The sequence below is a fragment of the Marmota marmota genome, unplaced genomic scaffold, assembly GCF_001458135.2.
Source record: "Marmota marmota marmota unplaced genomic scaffold, marMar, whole genome shotgun sequence".
In the NCBI taxonomy this organism is placed as follows: Eukaryota; Metazoa; Chordata; class Mammalia; order Rodentia; family Sciuridae; genus Marmota; species Marmota marmota.
The window spans coordinates 17,127,445-17,148,228 of record NW_026000229.1 but is presented as its reverse complement, the minus strand read 5'-3'; the positions used below and the strand labels follow the sequence as shown (position 1 = coordinate 17,148,228).

Genomic DNA, 20,784 nt, shown 5'->3' with positions numbered 1-20,784 from the left:
AGCCCACTCTCTTTAAGGTACATCTCTAGGCCTTTGGGGGACTTCTTGATCTTCAAAATTGTGTAAGTCAGCTGACCTTCACACGTGTTCCTTCCATTTAAATGTATCCAGGATTCTCCTTGAAGAAAAGCAGGGTCCAATCTTTTTTTTTTTTTAATATATTTTTTAGTTGTAGTTGGACACAATATCTTTATTTTTATTTATTTATTTTTATGTGATGCTGAGGATCGAACCCAGGGCCAAGCGCTCTACCACTGAGCTACAAGCCCAGCCCACAGGGTCCAATCTTAAGGGTTCCTTTTGGTTTTTAGATCTGATACTACATAATAATCAGCAAAATAAAGTTTTGAAAATATCTTTGAGGAATTGACACTTACAGTGGAATTTACAATTCAACAAAATTCTAAAGTGAAACATTATAAGAATCATCTGTTTTATTTATTTTACAGTAATGATTTAAATCAAATACATTTGGGCACAATAGAGACTTGACATGAAAAGTAGTTGTATCAGAATGGGCATCAGAAAAATAGTAACTCATCTTACACCATAATAACTAGAAAATATTTTTCTGTCTGATCACTTAAGTGTTATAAATCCTGAGAATGTTATTCACTGACAAATTAGGTCCTACTTTATAACTATAACTTGCTTGGAAATAATCCTTTTAAAAATGCTTTGAGGTACAAATCATTTATGTATTAAACATGAGTCTTTTACAGTTTACAAAGAGTTTAAACAAATCTATCAAATAATTACATTTCAGTAATTACAACAGCTATTAGTCAGGTTCAAGGACACACTGTTCCACAATTTCCCGTAAGTTGGGGTTCTCCATCGCAGCTGCCACTCGCTCTTTGTCATTTATCTGCTTGTTGACTGCAAAACACACAAACAAAAGTTAGCAGAACTATGTCAATACAGAGGACCATACAGTATTTTTATTAGCCTACTAAAACAAAGAATTTAACTCCTTGAGAACTTAAAGCTGTTCTTGACTATTTAAGTGCAATTTCCAAGGACTAGAAGGCAGACTTAAAAATAAAAATATTACTCATAACCCTACTACAACTATTTTAAATTTCTTTATTTCCAATTGTTGGCCATTTCTATACAGTTATATTTAGAGTAAACACAATTTTGGAAATGGCTGTTTTTTCCCCTTAAGCCTATTTTCTAAACTACAGGATACTTAAATATAATAAACAACTTTAAGCATAAAGCTTTCTGCATGTTGCCTGATCTAGAATAAAATATAAATCCAATTAAGATCTTTTAAAAAACTTAAAATTATTGCCTTTTCTTTTTTCTTCTTTTTACAAAAAAATTAAAATGTGATTGTGAGAACAAAGGGTATAAGTATTGTTATGGTTTGATTTATATTACTGAATTTTTTCCAAAATTATTTACCTATTTACATTTTCAAAAACAATACATTAGCTATAATTTTGCCAATAGCTGGTTTAGTAATAAAAACAAATACACCTAAATGCACATACAAAACAAGAAGTAAAAGATAGCTCCATATTATCACTGTAATTTGCATTTCCTTGATTAAGAGTGATAGAATATTTTCCATGTTTATTGATGAGTTCTTCTTGTGTGAATTTTCTGATAATATTTCTTTCTATTAATCTACTGAGTCTTTTTTTTTAATCAGCTTGCATGGATCTTCACATAATAAAGGTATTGGCTCATTTTGATGTCTACAATTTACTAATAGTGATCTTTTTTATATATTTATCTTTAATTATTTATTTATTTTTATGTGGTGCTGAGGATTGAACCAAGGTTCTTGCCCGTGCTAGGCAAGCGCTCTACCACTGAGCCACAAACCCAGCCCCCACTAATAGTGATTTTAATAAAAGAGTTCAAAAGAGAGATATCCATATTCCTAATGAGAATTGATTTTTCTGGGTTTTCTCATGTAGAGAACACACTCACAGTCAGGCATGGTGACACATACCTGTAACCGCAGCTACTCAAGAGGCTAAGGCAGGAGGATCATAAATTTAAGATCAGCCTGGGAAACTTAGCAAGACCTTGTCTCAAAAATAAATTTTTTTTTAAAGTGCTGGGGAAGTAGCTCAATGGTATTGTGCTTGCCTAGACTTGTGAAACCCTAGATTCAATCCCCAGTACTGATACATGCATGCGCACACACATATACGCACAAGCATGCACGCACACACACACACTCCTGTGTCAACAAATACAACTTATTCTATTTCTTCTATGAAAATGTAGGCTCTACATGTGCAGGTACATATCTCAACAGTTTAACTTTGTGGATACATAGAAAGCATAGAAAACATAGAAAGCACTCGGTAAACAATTAAAAATGAAAAACCAAAATCGTAAAACTCAATACTATTATTCTTATAAAATTCTATAGTTTAGGGCTGGGGCTATAGCTCAGTTGATAGAGTGCTTACCTCACATTCACAAGGCCATGGATTCAATCCCTAGCAACACATACACACACACACACACACACACACACACACACACACAAACACACACACACACAAAGTCCTATAGTTTAGAGGACTTTCAAAAGGATAACCCAAGGCTGAGCATGGTGGTGCACACCTGTAATCACAAAGACTTGGGAGGCTGAGGCAGGAGAATCCCAAATTTGAGGCCAGGCTCAGCAACTTGGCAAGGCCTTAAGCAACTTAGTGAGACCCTATCTCAAAATTTAAAAAATAAGAAGGGCTGGGGATGTAGCTCAGTGGTAGAGCACCCCTGAGTTCAATCCCCAGTACCAAAAAAAAAAAAAAAAGCCAGGGAAAGAGAGGAGGGAAAGGGGAAATGCTGGGGAATGATATTGGCCAAATTATATTGTTGTATTGTGTGCATGTACAAATATGTAACAACAGATTTCACCAATATGCACAACTATAATGGACCAATTAAAAAATGAGGAAAAAGGATAAAGTGAGTGGATTAAGGGTACTTAAACTCTTTTAAAGTTTACTTTATTACTTTATTATTTAATTTTTTGAGATGGGGTCTTGCTCAGGATGGCTTCAAACTCCAGGGCTCAAGTGATCCTACTGAGTAACTGGGACAATAGGCACGTACCACGGCACATGGTTTATTTACCTATTTATTTTTTTGGTGGCAAGATCAAATCCACGTTCTCGAGCATGCCAGGCAAGTGCTCTACCATTAAACTACATCTCCAGCTTACTATTTTTTAAATTAGAGGTAGAAGCCCTCAGTTTATAGGGTTTGAATAAACTCAGCCCATGAGGAGAATGATGATCTATAAGTCCGGAATTTTGAAAATAGGACATGACCTTATAGTTTTCATAACAGTACTCAAAATGTTTCCTTAACAGACTGTTGCTGTGAAAGTAGGAGGTTTTCCTCTCTGCATCTCTTTTCTTTGTACTTTTATTTTTCCTCTGATAAATCTCTCCCAGCCTTGTGGAGTCACTGTCTTTTTCTACCTACCTACCTACCTTACTACTGCTCTTTTTTTTAAAAACAATCTTTTTTTAAAAAAAATGTTAATTGTAGTTGACACAATACCTTTATTTTATTTATATGTGGTGCTGAGGATCAAACCCAGGGCCTCGCATGTGCCGGTGAGCACTCTACCACTGAGCCATAACCCCAGCCCCACTATTGCTTTCTATATTGCTATCTCTTCTTCTCATGTCTTTTGCCTTTCCAATTAATTTAATGATGAAAGCTTAGTATAGCCATACGTTATATATATATTTCTCATTATTGTGCTCTATCATTTGTACAAAATTCTGTTTTTATGTATTCGTTTTTAATTAATTAATTTATTTTTTATATCTTTGTGGTACTGGGGATGGAACCCAGGACCTTGTACACTCTATATAAATGCTCCACCACTGAGCTGCATTCCTACACATTTTAAAATTTTATTTTGAAACAGGGTCTTGCTAAGTTGCCCAGGCTGGCCTCAAACTTGAAATACTCATGCCTCACCCTCTGGGATTATAGGCATATATAATAGTTGGGATTATAGGCATGTATCCCTGAACCTGGCTCAGAATTCTGTTTTTAATTTAACATACAGAATACCACCAGTGAAACTCCACATCAAGTACAACCACAAGAATGAGATCCTAATTAGAATAAGTTATACTCCATGTTTGTATAATATGCCAAGATACATTCTGCAGTCATGTATAACTAAAAAGAATAAATAAAAAAAATTTGAGACACAGACCAATTGGAACTCTTTTGCATTTCCCAAATCCTGCCTCTGTGATTTAAAAAAAAAATTTTTTAGTTGTAATTGGACACAATATCTTTATTTTATTTATTTATTTTTATGTGGTGCTGAGGATCAAACCCAGCACCTCACACGTGCTAGGCAAGCGCTCTACCACTGAGCCACAACCCCACTCCCCACCTCTGTGATTTTTAAGCAGTTATTTGTTGATTTCTCATTGTAGGCTAGAGATTCTAAACATAAAAAAGATTCTCCACTCTTATTCTAACACAGTAACTCAAAGAGACAGCACCTACTCCAATTCCCTAATGCTTTTATCACAAGACCTCCAATTTGAAGTACACAACTCTCTACCTGCCATCAAAGAACAGAATTATGTCCTTGAGCTCAAAAGTCAAGGTCCCTAGAGCTGGATACCATTTACAGATGTTCAGTCTCTGGCCCAAGCCAGTTAATATCCACGGACTACAGTTCATCCAGAGTCCTGGTTGAAAAAAACACCACTTTCAAATGCCTGTATTTTACAGTCTGTGAATAAGGACCAAATAACTGACAGTATACTGTAAGTGATCCAGTAGATATTTGGCTGGTAGAATAACCCAGTATCCAATCTAAAATACTATCTGTAGTTGTTGTTTTTAATATTTCCAGATTCACTTACTATCTTCTTCTGTTGAGTGAGTTCCTTCAGAAATGTAGATTTCCAACTAGGAAGAAAAAATAATAGAAACAAAACATTAGAGCATTCTAAGATGACAGAGTGAGGCAGAATGTGCAGTGGACTCAAGAATCTACATGTCTGGAATTTGGGATGAAAGCCTAAATCCTGTTTCAGACATTAAAGACTTAGGCTCAAATCACTCACATTGTTTTCTAAAACAAAGACTGAAATTAATAATATTTTGTTCAACTGAGGAGATCCTGCAGGGGGCATTTTCATGATTTTTTTAAATGAATACACATAAACACAATTTTATACAAATGAAATCTCATATGTGTTGTTTTATTCAGGAATATCTTTCCCCTGTACTCTACTTCTTTCCAAATAAATATCTAAACCACCTCCTGCGCCACTCCCAGGGAAAGCCACATTAACAATTTCATGTATTCATGTAGTTTCTTAGATATTTTTCTCTATACTCATATAGACTTATACACATTTCTCTCTCTCTCTCTCTCTCTCACACACACACACACACACACACACACACACGGTTGGAAGTTTCTTTTCATTATTTGTTTTAGAAAAACGGGATCACAATATATACAATTTTAGCATCTTCCTTTTCTTATCCTCTATTATTTTGCTGCACTTTTTCTCAAGTATAATATTGGTTAAGCTATTCCTCCTGGCCCTGCTGCACCCCTACAAATTAGTTAGCCTCTAAGCCCTAGAGCTTTTGAGACAGCCTACAAAATCACTGCAAATCTTGTGGTTAAGAATGCATGCTCTCGCGGTTGGCCTTGTGGCTTAGCACTTGCTTGACATGTGTGAGGCACTGGGTTCAATTCTCAGCGCCACATAAAAATAAATAAATAAATAAGATAAAGGTATTATGCTCATCTACAACTAAAAAATTAAAAAAGAAAAGAAAGCATGCTTTCCACAGAACACTGAAACATATGAACTAATTCTTACTTATTCACTACTGAGATAAATCCTTTTCATGAAAAAAAATCATAATCTATTATAGCTAAAGGAACCTTAGAGATCATTTCATATAATCTCTCTTAAAAGACAAAGTACCATACACAATTTCCTAGTGGCATAACATTGTTATCTAGACCGCAAACCATGGGTATAGGATAACTCCACTTTCATTTACTTTGGTTAAAAATTATGTGCAACTCAGACTGAATGATGAAACAAGACCCAGTTATACACTGCCTTCAAGAAACAAACCTCATAGGCAAAGACATCCACATGCTTAAAGTGAAGGATGCAATGTTATTACATACAAATGAAACCCAAAAGCAAACAGGAGTAGCTCTTCTTATATCTAACAAAGTAAATTTCAAGCCAAAATTAGAGACAAAGAAGGACACTATATATTAGAAAACAGAATAATCCAACAAAAAAATATAATGATATTAAATATTTATTCCCCAACACTGGTGCACGTAACTATATAAAATAAACACTATTTGACATAAAGTCTCAGGCCCCAATATAATAATACTGGGTGATTTCAATATACTGACAGGTCATCCAGACATAAAAATCAACACAGATACTACAGAGTTAATTCATACTATCAATCAAATGGACTTAATTGACATTTACAGGATATTTCCTTCAACAACAGCTGAATATAATTTCTTTTAGCTTCTTATGAACATTCTCTGAAAACAAATGCATTTAGGCCATAAAAAAAATCTGAGCAGGGCTGGGGATATAATTCAATTGGTAGAGTGCTTGCCTCACATGCACAAGGCCCGGGGTTCAATACCCAGCACCATACACACACATAAAAAAAAAGAGACATGACAATAATAAATGTTGGTGAGAATGCAGAGAAATTGGAACTACTGGTAAAAATGTAAAATGGTATGGTCATAGAGTTATTGACCCAGCAATTGTATTCCTAGGTGGAAAAGACAAAAACATGCCCATACAAAAACTTGTACACAAATGTTCAGAGTAGCATTTTTTATTAAAAACAAAACAGACAAACGTAGAAACAAGCAAATGTCCAATAGATGACGAAGAGGTAAATAAGATGTGGCATATTCATACAATGGAATTTTATAAGGCAAGGAAATACTGATACACGCTAAAACGTGAAAGAACCTTGAAAACATGCCAAGACAAAGAAGTCAGACACAAAAGCTACATTGTATAATATCATTTAAATGAAGTATGTAAAATAGACAAATTTATAGAGACAGAATATAGATAGGTGATTGCCCAGAGATGGAGGAGGGTTCAGAATAAAAGGGAAATGACTGCTAATGGGGATAGGGTTTCTTTTGGGAGTGATGAAAACATACTAAAATTGATTAGAGTGAGGGCTGCACAATTCTATGAATATACTAAAACCCAATGAATGGTATACTTTAAATATGTGAATTATATAATATGTATGAATTATATCTGGAACAGAGCAGTTATAAAATACAACAACATGGGCTGCGGATGTGGCTTAGTTGTGGAGCACATGTCTAGCATGTGTGAGTCCCAGGGTTCAAGACAAGAATGAAACATTTTTCTTACCTTGTGCTTAAATGGCAAACACCGCTGAAGTTTTACTCTTAAGCATAGCCCTGTGGAAGAGGAAAAAGAAATCCTCTAATTATTTCTTCATCTCTTCTTGATTCTTTAAAAAAAAACATATAGCTGTGTTATGTGTTCTCATATAATATAGGAGCTGAAAAAGTGCTTTGCTAAATCCAGCACAGAAGGTAGTAAGATGCCCTAGCTTGGCACCATGCTAGGAAAATTAATACACAATTTTATGTATTCCTCATGATAATCCAGTAAACTAGGCATTACTAACCCCATTCTACAAATTATGAAACCAGTCTCAATGTAAGTTGCCCAAGCTGTCACATTGGGAAGGGAACCCAGGACCACTATAAAATTCATGCCTTTTCTATTATATCAGTTAGCCTTCTAGCAAAGGTCAATTAATTCACTAAACTTTATTGAATGTTCACAACAAGCTAGGCAATGCAAAAATTTAAAAACAAGTAAAAGGAGCTAGGGATATGGCTCAGTGGTAGAACCCTTACCTAGCACACTGGAAGCCTTGGATTCAATCCCCAGCCACATTAAAAAAATGAATAAATAAAAAATTATAAAACCAAGTAAGAGTCATTTAAAAAGGGCCAAATGAAACTTCTTGAAGTGGGAATTCTTTTTTTTTTTTTTTTTTGTGGTGCTAGGGATTGAACCCATGGCCTTGTGCATGCAAGACAAGCACTCTATGAACTGAGCTATATCCCCAGCCCTTGAAGTGGGAATTCTTTTTTTTTTTTTTTTAAAGAAAGAATAAGTGAGGAAAGACTCTTTTTTATTTAGTTAGTTATTGGCAGACACAACATCTTTGTTTGTATGTGGTGCTGAGGATCGAACCCGGGCCGCACGCATGACAGGCGAGCGCGCTACCACTTGAGCCACATCCCCAGCCCTGAAGTGGGAATTCTTTATGCTTGCAAACTACAAATAATTACTATCCTAAAACAAGCTCCACTGAAGTTCAGTTTGTCACCATAGCTAAGCCTCAATTTCATTTCTTTTTCTAGTTGAGGATTGCAAGTTCAAGGACAGCCTGGGCAACTTAGCAAGACACTGTCTCAAGGTAAAATTTAAAAATAAAAGGGTTGGTGATAACAGCTCAGTGATAGAGCACTCTTGGGTTCAAATCTAGTACGACATAAATAAATAAATAAGAAAGAGAATGAAAGAAAAGTAATTAAAACTGGACCTGGAACAGATCCTCAGTGCCAATGTCCAACTTCTCCTGCATCTCCAAGTTAAAAAATGAATATTTATTTATTATTGGTGCATTATAATTATACATAATAGTGGGATTTACTATGCCATATTTATAGATGCACATAACATAATCAATCTCAAATCAATTTTTGACTAAATCCATACTCTTAGACAACATAAGATAAATCAGACTGCTCTTATTATGAAGAGAAAGTGCTTCAATAATAAGTCACGAAAAAATAAGAGTCAAATAGATTCCTTTCCTTAATTTTACAGCCTTCTATTTGGAGCAGTTTATTTCCTGTCCCAACTAATGATAAGGGCTTTTTATGCTATAAAAGAATTTATTAGTATTTTGGCTTATTAAAAATAAATATTGGGCTGGGGATGTGGCTCAAGCGGTAGCGCGCTCACCTGGCATGCGTGCGGCCCGGGTTCGATACTCAGCACCACATACAAACAAAGATGTTGTGTCCACCAAAAACTAAAAAATAAATATTAAAATTTAAAAAAATAAATAAATAAATATTAATAATAAAACCCCAAACCATCCTAACATAGCAAAGTACAACTGTCCAACTACCTATCTTTGGGAGGCTATGAAATGAATGAATTAATTTTTTTAAATTTATTTTTTAGTTGTTGATGGACACAATACCTTTATTTTATTTGTTTATTTATATATGGTGCTGAGAATCAAACCCAGGGCCTCACACATGAGAGGCAAGCACTTTCCCACTCAGCCACAACCCTATTCCCTATTTTTTATATTATAAGTACCATTAAGTTTCCAACAGAATCTTTTGAAAGATTCCAGAATAGGGAAAAAGATTAGATAAGATATAATCAGACTGTGCCCAGCTTAGAGCCTCAAATACAGTAACTCTAGGGGCTGAGGGTGTATCTTAGTGGTAGAGTGCTTACCTAGCATACTGAGGTCCTACAGTTGGTCCCTGGCATCAAAAACACAAACAAGCAGTAGTTCTTAATAAATATTAGAGGACTCTAAAGAATAAAGATATCATTTCCTTAACAGAGTCTCCCTTTAGAGGATCTGCCTTAAAGCATATGCAGGAGAGTTCTATTCTCCTGGCCCCCACATTGTTTCCTTAATTTATTTGTGTACCATATGAGCATCCATATGTGATCTCATTGCTGTGGGTAATGCTTCACCCATAAAATAAATTAATAACTATTTTACAATTCACAAAACATTTTTTGTTTTGTTTTGAGGTGCTAGGGATTGAAACCAGCGCCTTGCACATGCTAGGCAAGTGCTTTACCACTGAGCTTCTACCCGAGTACCCACAAAGCACTCCCTTGAGCATCATTATCCTCAAGAAAGAAAGGCACTACATCATAATTGAGATACTCTGGGTTGAAAAGTGGCTCCACTATACATTAGCTGTGTCCCTGGGCAAGTTACTCAATCTCTCTTGAGCTTGTTTCTTCATCTGTAAAACAGGTATTATATTAGTATCCCAACAGGTATTATATTAGTATCCCAAGCTGCTATTGGGAATAAACTGTTAAGCAACAAGCTTAAAATAGTACCCAGCACACAAGTGTACAATAAACATTAGCTTTACTGTTCTATCATTTGCATTTTACAGCAATTTGTTCAACATCTGATGGCTAACAAGTAGCAAAGATATAAGTTGAACCCACAACTTCAGACTCCAAATCCTATGCCCTTCTGATAGGATCACTGCTGCCTACAGTCATTCTTTCTAGATATCAACATAAATGATCATCAACTGGTTTTCTGCCTACTCACTTGACCTCTTTGAGTCTTCTTGTCTATGTAATCACTCACCACGGTAACTTTTGAGTAGGTGACAATCTAAGCTAGAACTTTTATCACTCTGGTACCTTTTCTACTGGGACTATCTGCTCATAAGAAATGTCCCTCAACACAGAAATAGGACTTTCTTCACTGAGTTTTCCAACTGTGTTGACTGGAATACCTACTACATTGCCTTCTAAAAAGCCAAGAATCTTAAATGAAACACATATCAAAAGGGCCAAGAAAACTGACAAAAAACTTTGCTCAGTATATATAAACATTTGTAATATCAACCATTACGTCATCTTAGCATCCTCACATAGGCGTTACTTTTATTTCATACACTCTCTATTTGTTCCATAAATAAATTTTTCTTTTTTTTTTAAAGAGAGAGAGAGAGAGAGAATTTTAATATTTACTTTTTAGTTTTCGGCGGACACAACATCTTTGTATGTGGTGCTGAGGATGGAACCCTGGCCGCACGCATGCCAGGCGAGCGTGCTACCGCTTGAGCCACATCCCCAGCCCAATAAATTTTTCTATAATTGAACTCACAATGCAAATTGAACTTATCATTTAAATCTTCTCATATACTTTTCTCTCTCATTTATTTATTTATTTTTGGTACTTTAGGAGTGAACCCAAAGGCACTCTACCACCGTATTACATCCTCAGTACTTTATTTATTTTTTTGTAATTTCAAGAAGGTCTCATTATACTCCTGCGTCAGCTTTCCAAGTAGCTGGTATTGGGCTGGGGATGTGGCTCAAGCGGTAGCGTGTTCGCCTCGCATGCGTGCGGCCCAGGTTCGATCCTCAGCACCACATACAAACAGAGATGTTGTGTCCGCCGAAAACTAAAAAATAAATATTAAAAAAAAAAAAAAAAAAATCTTTCTTTCCAAGTAGCTGGTATTATAGGGGTGGACCATGGTGCCCAGCCTATATTTCTCACACAGATACTTTGATTCCTTACTTATATTTATGTTCAATAGCAATATGAAAGCACATTACATTGCTGCCATTTCCCTATTAATAGATGTTATAGTTTCTTCCAGATTTCACTATTTTAAATTTATTATAAATATTTTATATATTATAATATTTTCTTCTATGGAATTATTTCTTTAATTCCTGGGGTGGAGTTTTATTTATTTATTTATCTACTTATTTTTATGTGGTGCTGAGAATCACACCCAGTGCCTCACACATGCAAGACAAGCATGAGTATAAGCTTTTTGATAAGGATTTACGATATTAGCCAAAGGCTTAAATGTATTTAGACTAATTGACCCAATAATTCCACTTATAGAAATTTATCCTGAGATAATGATCAGATTTATAAAAATATTTATGTATACAGTTGCTCATCACAGTACTATTTATAATTGTGAAAGGCTAGAAGCAATCCAAATAGTTGTAATAATTATATAGATATGATTATCATGTAACCTATATGACTATGTAATTAAAGACTAATACTATGAAAACATTTTCTGAGGGGGGTGTGTGGCTCAGTGGTGGAGCACTTACCTAGCATGCATGAGGCACCAAAAAATATATATATATAATATATTTCATGCTGTTATTTCTTAACCCTTACAAATCTAAAGATCTTTACTATCCCTGTTTCCCAGATAAGAAAGAAGCTAAGAAAAGTTAAGTAACTTGCCCAAAGCTACAAGATGGGAGAACTGACAGAGCTGGGATTTTAACCCAAAGCACATATTCTTTTATGACAACTGATTTTATTTTCTTCTTTATACTTTTGTTGTGAAGTTTCACAATGATTGACAATAAACATACCACTTTATAATTCAAATAAATGTTACTTCAAAAAAATGAATTTGCGGGGCTGGGTTTGTGGCTCAGCAGTAGATCACTTGTCTAGCATGGCAAGGCCCTGGGTTCGATCCTCAGTGTCACATAAAAATAAATAAACTAAAAAAAAATAATTAATAACTATAAAACTAATAACTAGTAACTATAAATAACTAAAAAAATATTTAAAAAATGAATTTGCTATTTTGGATGCTATTTTAAAGACTCTCATCTGTCAAAGTATTTTAAGATACCCCCTCTTTCTCAAGATGGTAGCAGTATGTCCAATATCTGTTGGTTCAGAAATTCTCTATTGACAAAAAATAACTATGCATTCAATAATACTCTTCCTAGCATTAAATTTTTTAAAATATTTATTTATTTATTTATTTTTTAGGTGTAGGTGGACACAACACAATGCCTTTATATTTTTGTGGTGCTGAGGATTGAACCCAGGTTCCCACCTGTGCTAGGCGAGCGCTCTACTAGCCCCTAGCATTAAAATTTTAATAACTGAAATAACACCTATGTATACACAGGACTTCTAGTCCCTCAAGATATGGCTTATATGCTGGAAACCACTAATAAAAGAAATCTAAGTCAACTAGTGAGAAAGGGACTAAATCACAATGGTGCGAACAATAACAAACTACTCACTCACCTTTTCAATTTTTACAAACTTGTTTGCTTTCAACAGATGATCTATTCCCATGGTTCAGAAAATTTAAACATAAGACAATATACAATAAAGTCTCTATCTCATCCTGTCCCCCATCTGTCCAGTTCCCACCACCACTATTACACACTTATACCCATCATAGCTATTCATTTTTTATGGAGGCTCTCTATACATACAAATATAAATTATGTTTTACTTTTTTTGGTGAATGTATAGTACTAATGGGGCTTTAATTCAGGGTGCTTTACCACTGAGCTACATCCCCAGCCCTTTAATTTTTTATTTTGAGACAGGGTCTGGTTAAGTTGTCCAGATTAGACTTGAATTTGCAATTCTCCTGCCAGAGCCTTCCAAGTCACTGGGATTACAGGCCTGTATCACCACATATGGCTATTTGGCTATTTTTGCCCTTTTTTATGTAAACAGTAGCAATACTATGCTTATTTTTATTTCTTAACAGTATGTCATAAGGGTAAGTACTGATTATTAATGAGTTTCTTCATTCTTTTTTATAACTGCATAGTATTCCTTTGTTTATATTTATCATCATTAATTATTTAATCAATCCTCTACTGAGGAACATTTAGTTTGAAATAAATTTCCTTTATATTCTTTATAATAAGTATAAATTCAAAGAAACCAAAAGGAATATTCCTTTATATTACCTTTAAATTCTTTATAACAACATATATATTCAAAGCACTGCTAATTAATCCAAAATATTGACACTGCAGCCTCAAGTGAAAAAAATACTCTGCTTCAAAAAATACCCTTCCAGAAGCAGGCACACTGCTACATACCTGTAGTCCCAGCTAGGCTGAGGTAGTAAGATTGCAAGTTTAAGACCAGCCTCAGCAATAGCAAGACTGTCTCAAAACAAAAGGTCTTGGGATATAGCTCAGTGGTAGAGCAACCTCCAGTTAAATCCCCAATAACTACAAAACCAAAACAAAAAACCTTTCTGAGGGTTCAGAAAATAGCTCAGTGGAAGAGTGTTTCTAGAGTATATGAAAGACCAGGGTTCAATGTCAAACACCACCAAAACAAACTAACAAAAACAAAACCTTTCTAACACTTTCATGTTCATACTATGTGGAAGGCAACAGAGAAGCTGAACAGAGAAGATGGTGATGGCATCACCAGGGCTAGTCTGACAGCAGCCATTCCAATGTCCACAACTAGAACATCTATCCTATACCCGCCCTCTGTCAACTGTGACCATGCATACCTAAGAGAAATACTGAGAGATAACTAGAGAAAGAGATTTGGAGTCAGGAGACTTGGGGTTAAGTCTCACCTTCACCATTTCTTGTCTATTGGATTCCGAGCAAGTGATTTGAACTCTCTGAGTTTCCAATTCCTCATCTATAAAATGAAGATAATAGTATTTTAACTGTCTCAAGTGCTAATTGTGAAAATGACAGAAGAAGAATAAATGAAAATATTCTGTAAACCATAAAGTGTGATACATGATACAAATTGTTATTTTGAGTCAATGTCACATGAATAATTTAGAATTTACACATATACACATATAATCTTACCAATAAGAGTTGCCAAAGAGCAATGAGGTACTGTTGGCGTGAACCTGATAATAACCAGATAGTCGTCTTCATTTATCTTCTGAACCTTCACGCAACTCTCTGTTACCACTTCCAGTTCTTCTAAAGTATTGGGCTTTTCTGGATCCCGGATAGTTCGAATCAAATCTAAAAAATCATCAGAGACAAGGTATTACATTAAGATATGAATATTCTAAATAGGAATGATTTTGCCAATTCTAAGCACTGACTTCTTTTTAAGCAAGTATTACAGCAATTTTTAGGCTTCTGACAGATTTCTACTACTGGTTTCCTTTTGAGACAATTACTTTCTTGGATCATTAGCAGACCACATTGAGTTTCTTGGAAGCAACATTGCAGAGAGAATATAATAAGAATGGGAAATGTGTTATGGGAGCTCAAGAGGAATTACTGGGTTGAAAGAATATTGTTTTAGGCTTTATAGAAGTGCAATTTGAAATCAAGCCTATAGAAATAGATAATATGTCAAGTTTCATTTACTTAGAATCCAGCATAAGTGAAGATTAGAATATAAGGGTTGGGCTAGACCACCAAGGGTCTTTTATAACTGGCTACAGGCATCAGGCAGTCCTTAAGATACTGGGAACAAGGAAGTGACATGAATAGCACTGTTGTCAGCTGGTGATTCATCCACCAGCTACCAGACTCAGAACTAAAGAATAGAGCTAGTGATATTAACTGAAAAAGCTGGCCCTAAAATCAGCACATGATGGTACCAGAGGAAGGGACAGATGAAGAAGTAATTTCAGAGACAGAATCAACAGCATTTGTCACCCCTTTGAATGAAGAAGACAAGGAAATAGACTCAGATTTTAGGTCCAAGAGCACCATTAGAATAAAAATAAACAGAATAAGGAAGAAATTTGGGTGGGGCCTGGGACAATTCACACATAGTGATTTTGAGGTGTGTAAGGGGCAAGCCAATGGAATTTTCCAGCAAATGTTGAACTATGCCATAGGGTTTAAAAGGATACCAAACTAGACTGGTTGTTGAACCCATGGGATTCACAGAGACTGAGTAGAACTTTGCCCTTGAAACAAGAACTAATGTCTGAGGGATTCTGATTTAATTGGTTAGGGTACACTCTTAGAACTGAGAGTTTAAAAAATTTCTCAGGTTATCTTACCTGCAGCTCAGTTTGAGAATCATTTGTATAAAGGGAAAGCAATCTAGGGATGGGATCCTTGGGAACATTTAAGGATTAGAATGAGAAAGAAAAGCTAGAAGAAACATCAAATGCTGAATTAAGCTGACAAGAGCTAAAACAGATCTTTGATTTGTCACTGAGGAAGTCAACTATAAGAAAGCAGTTTCAAAAGGTGTGGTGGCACATGCCTGTAATCTCAGCAACTCAGGAGGCTGATGCAGGAAGATCAGAAGTTCAAGGCCAGCCTCAGCAACTTAGTGAGGCCCTAAACAGCTTAGTGAGTCCCTGTCTCAAATATTAAAAATACAGAGGCTGGGGCTGTAGCTCAGTGACAGAGCACTTGCTTCACATGTGTGAGGCACTGGGTTCAATCCTCAGCACCACATAAAAATAAATAATACCATAAAGGCATGCTGTCCATCTACAACTACAAAAAATAAATAAATAAATAAATAAAAGGGCTGAGGATATAGTTCAGTGGTAAAGTGCCCCTGGGTTCAAACACAGTAAGAGAGGTTTGAAAATATAAAGGGGGAGGGGGATACTGGTAAATTTAAGCAGAAGGCAATGGGATTAAGAATGTGGGAGCCTGGCCAGGTGTGGTAGTGCAGGCCTGTAATCCCAGCGGCTCGGGAGGCTGAGGCAGGAGGATAGCGAGTTCAAAGCCAGCCTCAGCAAAAGCAAGGTGCTAAGCAACTCAGTGAGATCCTGTCTCTAAATAAAATGCAAAATAGGGCTAGGGATGTGTCAAGTGCCCCTGTACCCGGTACCCCCCACCCCCAAAATGTGGGAGCCTGCGTTGGTCATGGAGTGGACAAGATTCCCTTCTCACTGAGGCTACATGTAGAAAATGATAAAAAAGAAACAATGATATAGAAAGCATAAAAGTAGAATTTTAGGTAGGATAGGCTTGATGATCTTAAGCCTCAGGCTTTGTTCTATTATTTATAGCTCTCCTGTAATCAGAAATACAACTGGGAAAAATCAATCAAACTCTACCTTCTCCCCAACTATCTCCTGGGCTTCTTCTTAATGAGAAATGGAATTTTAAAATACAGGCAGGTAAGACGATATAGCTTCTCTTACAGGAGCTGTGTTATCATGGGATTTATAGAAATAGGGTTTTTTGAAAGTGTTTTTTTTTTTTTACCCTCTCCAGACTTTCTCCCTGTATGGTTCATTTGCCCAAGTTGTACTATTTGGTATTTGCGGGGGGAAGGGGAAGAGACATGTACTGGGGATTGAACCCAGGGATGCTCTACACCTGAATTACATAATTTGTTGTTGTTGTTGTTTGTTTGTTTTTAATGTTCAGGCAGTCTCACTAAGTTGCTAAGGCTGGCCTCAGATTTCCAAACCTGCCTCACCCTCCTGAATACCTGGGATTACAGATTTGTACCACTGTGCCTGGCTTATACTATGTTCTTTATATGCCTCTAAACCCTGAAGTTAAATCTCACTCCTTATTTAACTTCTCTAGCTTTCTAGTGGTTTCAGAAGTTCTGGATTGGTTTCTTTTAAAAGAAATCAATGTTGCTCTCCTCACATTCCTTCTGACTAAAATTTTTCCACGGCTCTGCACTGATACTGAGTCTTTACATTTATATTTAAAAGCTTCAGTATCCAATTCCAACCTATCTAAAACATTCAGCCACACCTCCACCTGTAACCTCAAAACCTGCCCTTTAGCTCCATCTATCTCCTTTTTCCTAGCTATGTTATCTTCCAATCTCCATACTTTTGCTCCAGTCTCCTGGGTTTAGAATGCCCTCTTGACCCACTACATATTCAGGTCCCAACTATTCTTGCTCAACTCAAGTGGCTCCTTCTCTTTAAATTCTTTTCAGATTCCCTCAGAGACTCTCATCTTCCCATGAACTTCTATATCTCTTTTTGAAGTCCATGCCTTCTACTACATACTATATTTTTGCATATATAGGTTTCTCTCAATGTAAGTTTCAGGACTAGAATCATCTGTCTTCCAAAGTTGTGTCTCCAGGGCCCTGCAGTTCCTAAAAGCTATAGATAAAGGTTTGGCAGGACAGGAATGTGTTCTTCTGCTTTGTGGAGATCAGTACACCCATAATTACCATTTGGCTGGGGTTAAGTATTCCAGCCTCTACCAAGAGGAAAGTAAACCAGACTAACTCCAAAGGTCTTTCCCATCCCTCACTTTCTTCTACTGGCTTATATCCTTGCCCCAGTTACATTTGTATTGTTATAGTTAGATCTCTTCTTATATGGAGTTTTTTTGGTTTTCAAAAATAATACTACATAAGGAGAGAGAGGGAGAGGGGATAGAGAGGGAGGGAGAGAGGGGGAGGGGGAATAGCAATTGTGAAGTGAAAAGTGCAAAAGTGCACCTTTGGAATAAGAAGACATGGGCTTTAATTTTTGCTTAGTTCCTTACTGACAGTGTGACCTCCAAGTAGTTGTTTAACCATTCTAAGCCTTTGTTTCTTTATCTGTATATTGAAGACAGTCCCAAGAGGGGACTATTAAATATATACAGTGGAGAACACATATATGTGTGTATATATGTATGCATACATATATAACACAGTTTGACTGTGTTAATGAACTATAAATTCCAGGCCTTGCTATAAGAAGCCTATCTTGTCATCTTCTGGGACCTATGGGTATTGAATCTGTCATATAAAAGAGTGGCTGTGACCTTGGGCCAGTCCCCAATCATAGCAGTGCCCACAGAAGTGGTGAGAGTGCGAGTCCAGGAGCTAGGGAAGGAAGAAAACTCAAGGGGTGTAATCAAGACAGCTCTGCTTCCTAACTGAGCACCCTTGACCTCTGCTCTGCCCACAGTTCTTGTAATTTCAATCCACACTAGGCACTAGGGCATGGATGGCAAAGAAGAGAAATAAAGCCGGTTAAGACTACCAGACTCAGCTTGCCCCAAGTTTAGGAAGAGCCCGCTGCTAGAAGGACTTCCATTCTGTGTGATTTAGGATCCCGAAGAAAACGCTTCCCATGCTTCCCACCCACTAGAGCCGGCAAAAAAACAGGTGTCCACTCCCAGCCCTCAGGTGAGGCCCTCGTTCCCTTCGCCTCCCCCACCAATTCCACATACAACGCCAAAAGCTGCACTGGGTAAAATTAATTACCATAAACCTCTAGCGCTTTCTCTTCCATGATCCGGGGCCGCCGAGCAGCTCCCTGCTCAGAGAGGCCTAAGGGCCACCGGGCAGCTCCCTGCTCAGAGAGGCCTAAGGGCCACCGGGCTCTGCTCAGCGTCCAAGAAAGCAGCCCCAACACCCACTCCATTCTGACGCTCCGCCATTCCTGGCGACTGTCCTATCTGAGCCACCGTCTCTCTGCAGCAGGCCTCAGGATTTATCAACTTCCTGATCTTCAAATGGTCAAGACAAGTGCAAAGGTTTAGGGGAGCAGAAAATAGGCGGGACCGGACAGACAAGCGCGAAGGACCTAGGGAAGGGAAACGCAAGAACTACATGCCCCTGCATGCTTTGCTCGGTTTCGGCGGGACAAGAAAACTTCCTCGCGACCCTTGAGGAGTATTGCATGCTGGGATGTAGGGGACGTTTTCTTTGGAAGACAGCGAACTGTGTTCTGGGATTTGTAGTTCGTGGTGGGGGTGGAATGTAACGGTCTGCTACCAGTCACTGAGTGCCTCACTCAGCACCCGGGATAAACTAAAGATGAATGTTGAAGAGGTAGGGAACAGGAGAACTTGTTTCGTAACACAATACACGCTTTAAAGTTACAGTTAAGAAGTTTCTAACACGGAGACTCTTTACAGCTATTTCTTTAAGGGAGCTGCTTCCAGCCAAACTCTTTCTTACTTCCTGATCAGGCCGGAAGTGGGTTTCCGTTGCGGCGAAGTGGGACGTCTTGGGAGTCCAGTAAGGAAAGTTAAGCATGGCGGTGGGAAGGGGGCAACCTTTAGGTTTTCTCGTTCCTGTGGACTCAATTCAGCACAACTCTCCGCCACGGATAATGTTTGTGCCAATAGCTTTCAAAGACGACTTGCAAGGAGAGAACTTTGTTTAATGTGCCCAACAGTGACATAGTGGAAGTCGCCACCCTAAAAAGAAAATCTTAAGTCCTCTGGTGTTTATAACTGTGATGGGTATCAGTTACAAGGTTGACGATGTTGTTTTATCCATCCATCCCGTCATCCAAAGCTCAAATATTTATTAGGTACTTAATTTGTCATATGAGATATGTAGGCACCACGTCTTTACAAAGATATGGCCCCCTGCCCTTGAACAGCTCACACACCTGTGAAGGAGTGAACCCGATGTTGAGGAATTTGCAGTTAGAAACAAAACTTTTTGTCAGTGTTGGTGAAAGTTTCATCTCTATTGAAAATAAAGTTAGGAGTATCTTGCAGCAGCAACATATGACAACATGTCCCATATCTTTAAATTCCGGTCTTGTTTGTCTAGTTGATTTAGACTGGATGACCAATCAGCGAATAATTTGGGTCCCAGGAACATTTTATTCAGAGTTTAACAATTTCCCTGTCATTTATTCCACCCCCTTACTCCACATCAAATAAAAGGATAATTCTAACCTTCCAACCATACTTAGTAGTATGATGTGTCACACCGTATGTGAGGCCTCTTGACTTCTCCAAGCAGATAAAACTTTCTTTTACTTTTCCCCCAGCATACAGTACAGCATGAACATATGGAATTGTTGACTTACATGGCTGCCTCCCTCATTAAATTGTAAGCACCCAATGGTCCAAGAGCTTATTTCAGTATTTCAAAAGCACAGCAAGGTGCCAGGCTCACAGTACATGCTCAGTACATATAGAACAAATTAACTGAATGTCCAAAGAGTGATAAAACTTTCCTGTACTCTGTTCAGAGACCTCAATTAAAAAAACAAAACAAAACTTTTTTTAATTGAATCTCTGTGAGGGTACTGTGCTTGGAATGGATAGTCCATTCCAAATATTATTTTTAGACTCCTTTATTCAAACGAATTCTCAGAAAGCTATTAGATAAAGTTACGCACAGCACAAAGGGCCTTAGGAACCTGCAGCCCCCTAGCCCCGCCTTCTTTGCCCACTTGGCCCTCCCTGTTAAGAGCGCAGCGTCGCGGTACGGAGCCCTGATTTGCTGGGC

General features: G+C 37.2%; 1 protein-coding gene across 1 annotated transcript; it reads right to left on the bottom strand.

Annotated features, from left to right (window-relative positions):
• Positions 1-419: 419 nt before the first annotated feature.
• Positions 420-19,127, bottom strand: Ciao2a (cytosolic iron-sulfur assembly component 2A). Its single transcript, XM_015480560.2, has 5 exons — positions 18,793-19,127; positions 14,487-14,651; positions 7,434-7,483; positions 4,881-4,926; positions 420-879 (listed from the first exon to the last, which is right to left on the bottom strand). The coding sequence occupies exons 1-5, from the start codon at positions 18,950-18,952 to the stop codon at positions 782-784; spliced, it is 519 nt and encodes a 172-aa protein (XP_015336046.1). The 5' UTR covers positions 18,953-19,127; the 3' UTR covers positions 420-781.
• Positions 19,128-20,784: the final 1,657 nt, after the last annotated feature.

What these genes read in the sequence shown, in the direction of transcription:
- Ciao2a (XM_015480560.2), bottom strand. Translation starts at nt 18,952, where the DNA reads ATGGAGTGGGTGTTGGGGCTGCTTTCTTGGACGCTGAGCAGAGCCCGG. An exon ending in GAAAGCGCTAGAGGTTTATG is followed by an intron (nt 14,652 to 18,792) that starts GTAATTAATTTT and finishes ATGATTTTTTAG; the next exon opens with ATTTGATTCGAACTATCCGG. An exon ending in GTTTGCCATTTAAGCACAAG is followed by an intron (nt 4,927 to 7,433) that starts GTAAGAAAAATG and finishes TTTTCTTCCTAG; the next exon opens with TTGGAAATCTACATTTCTGA.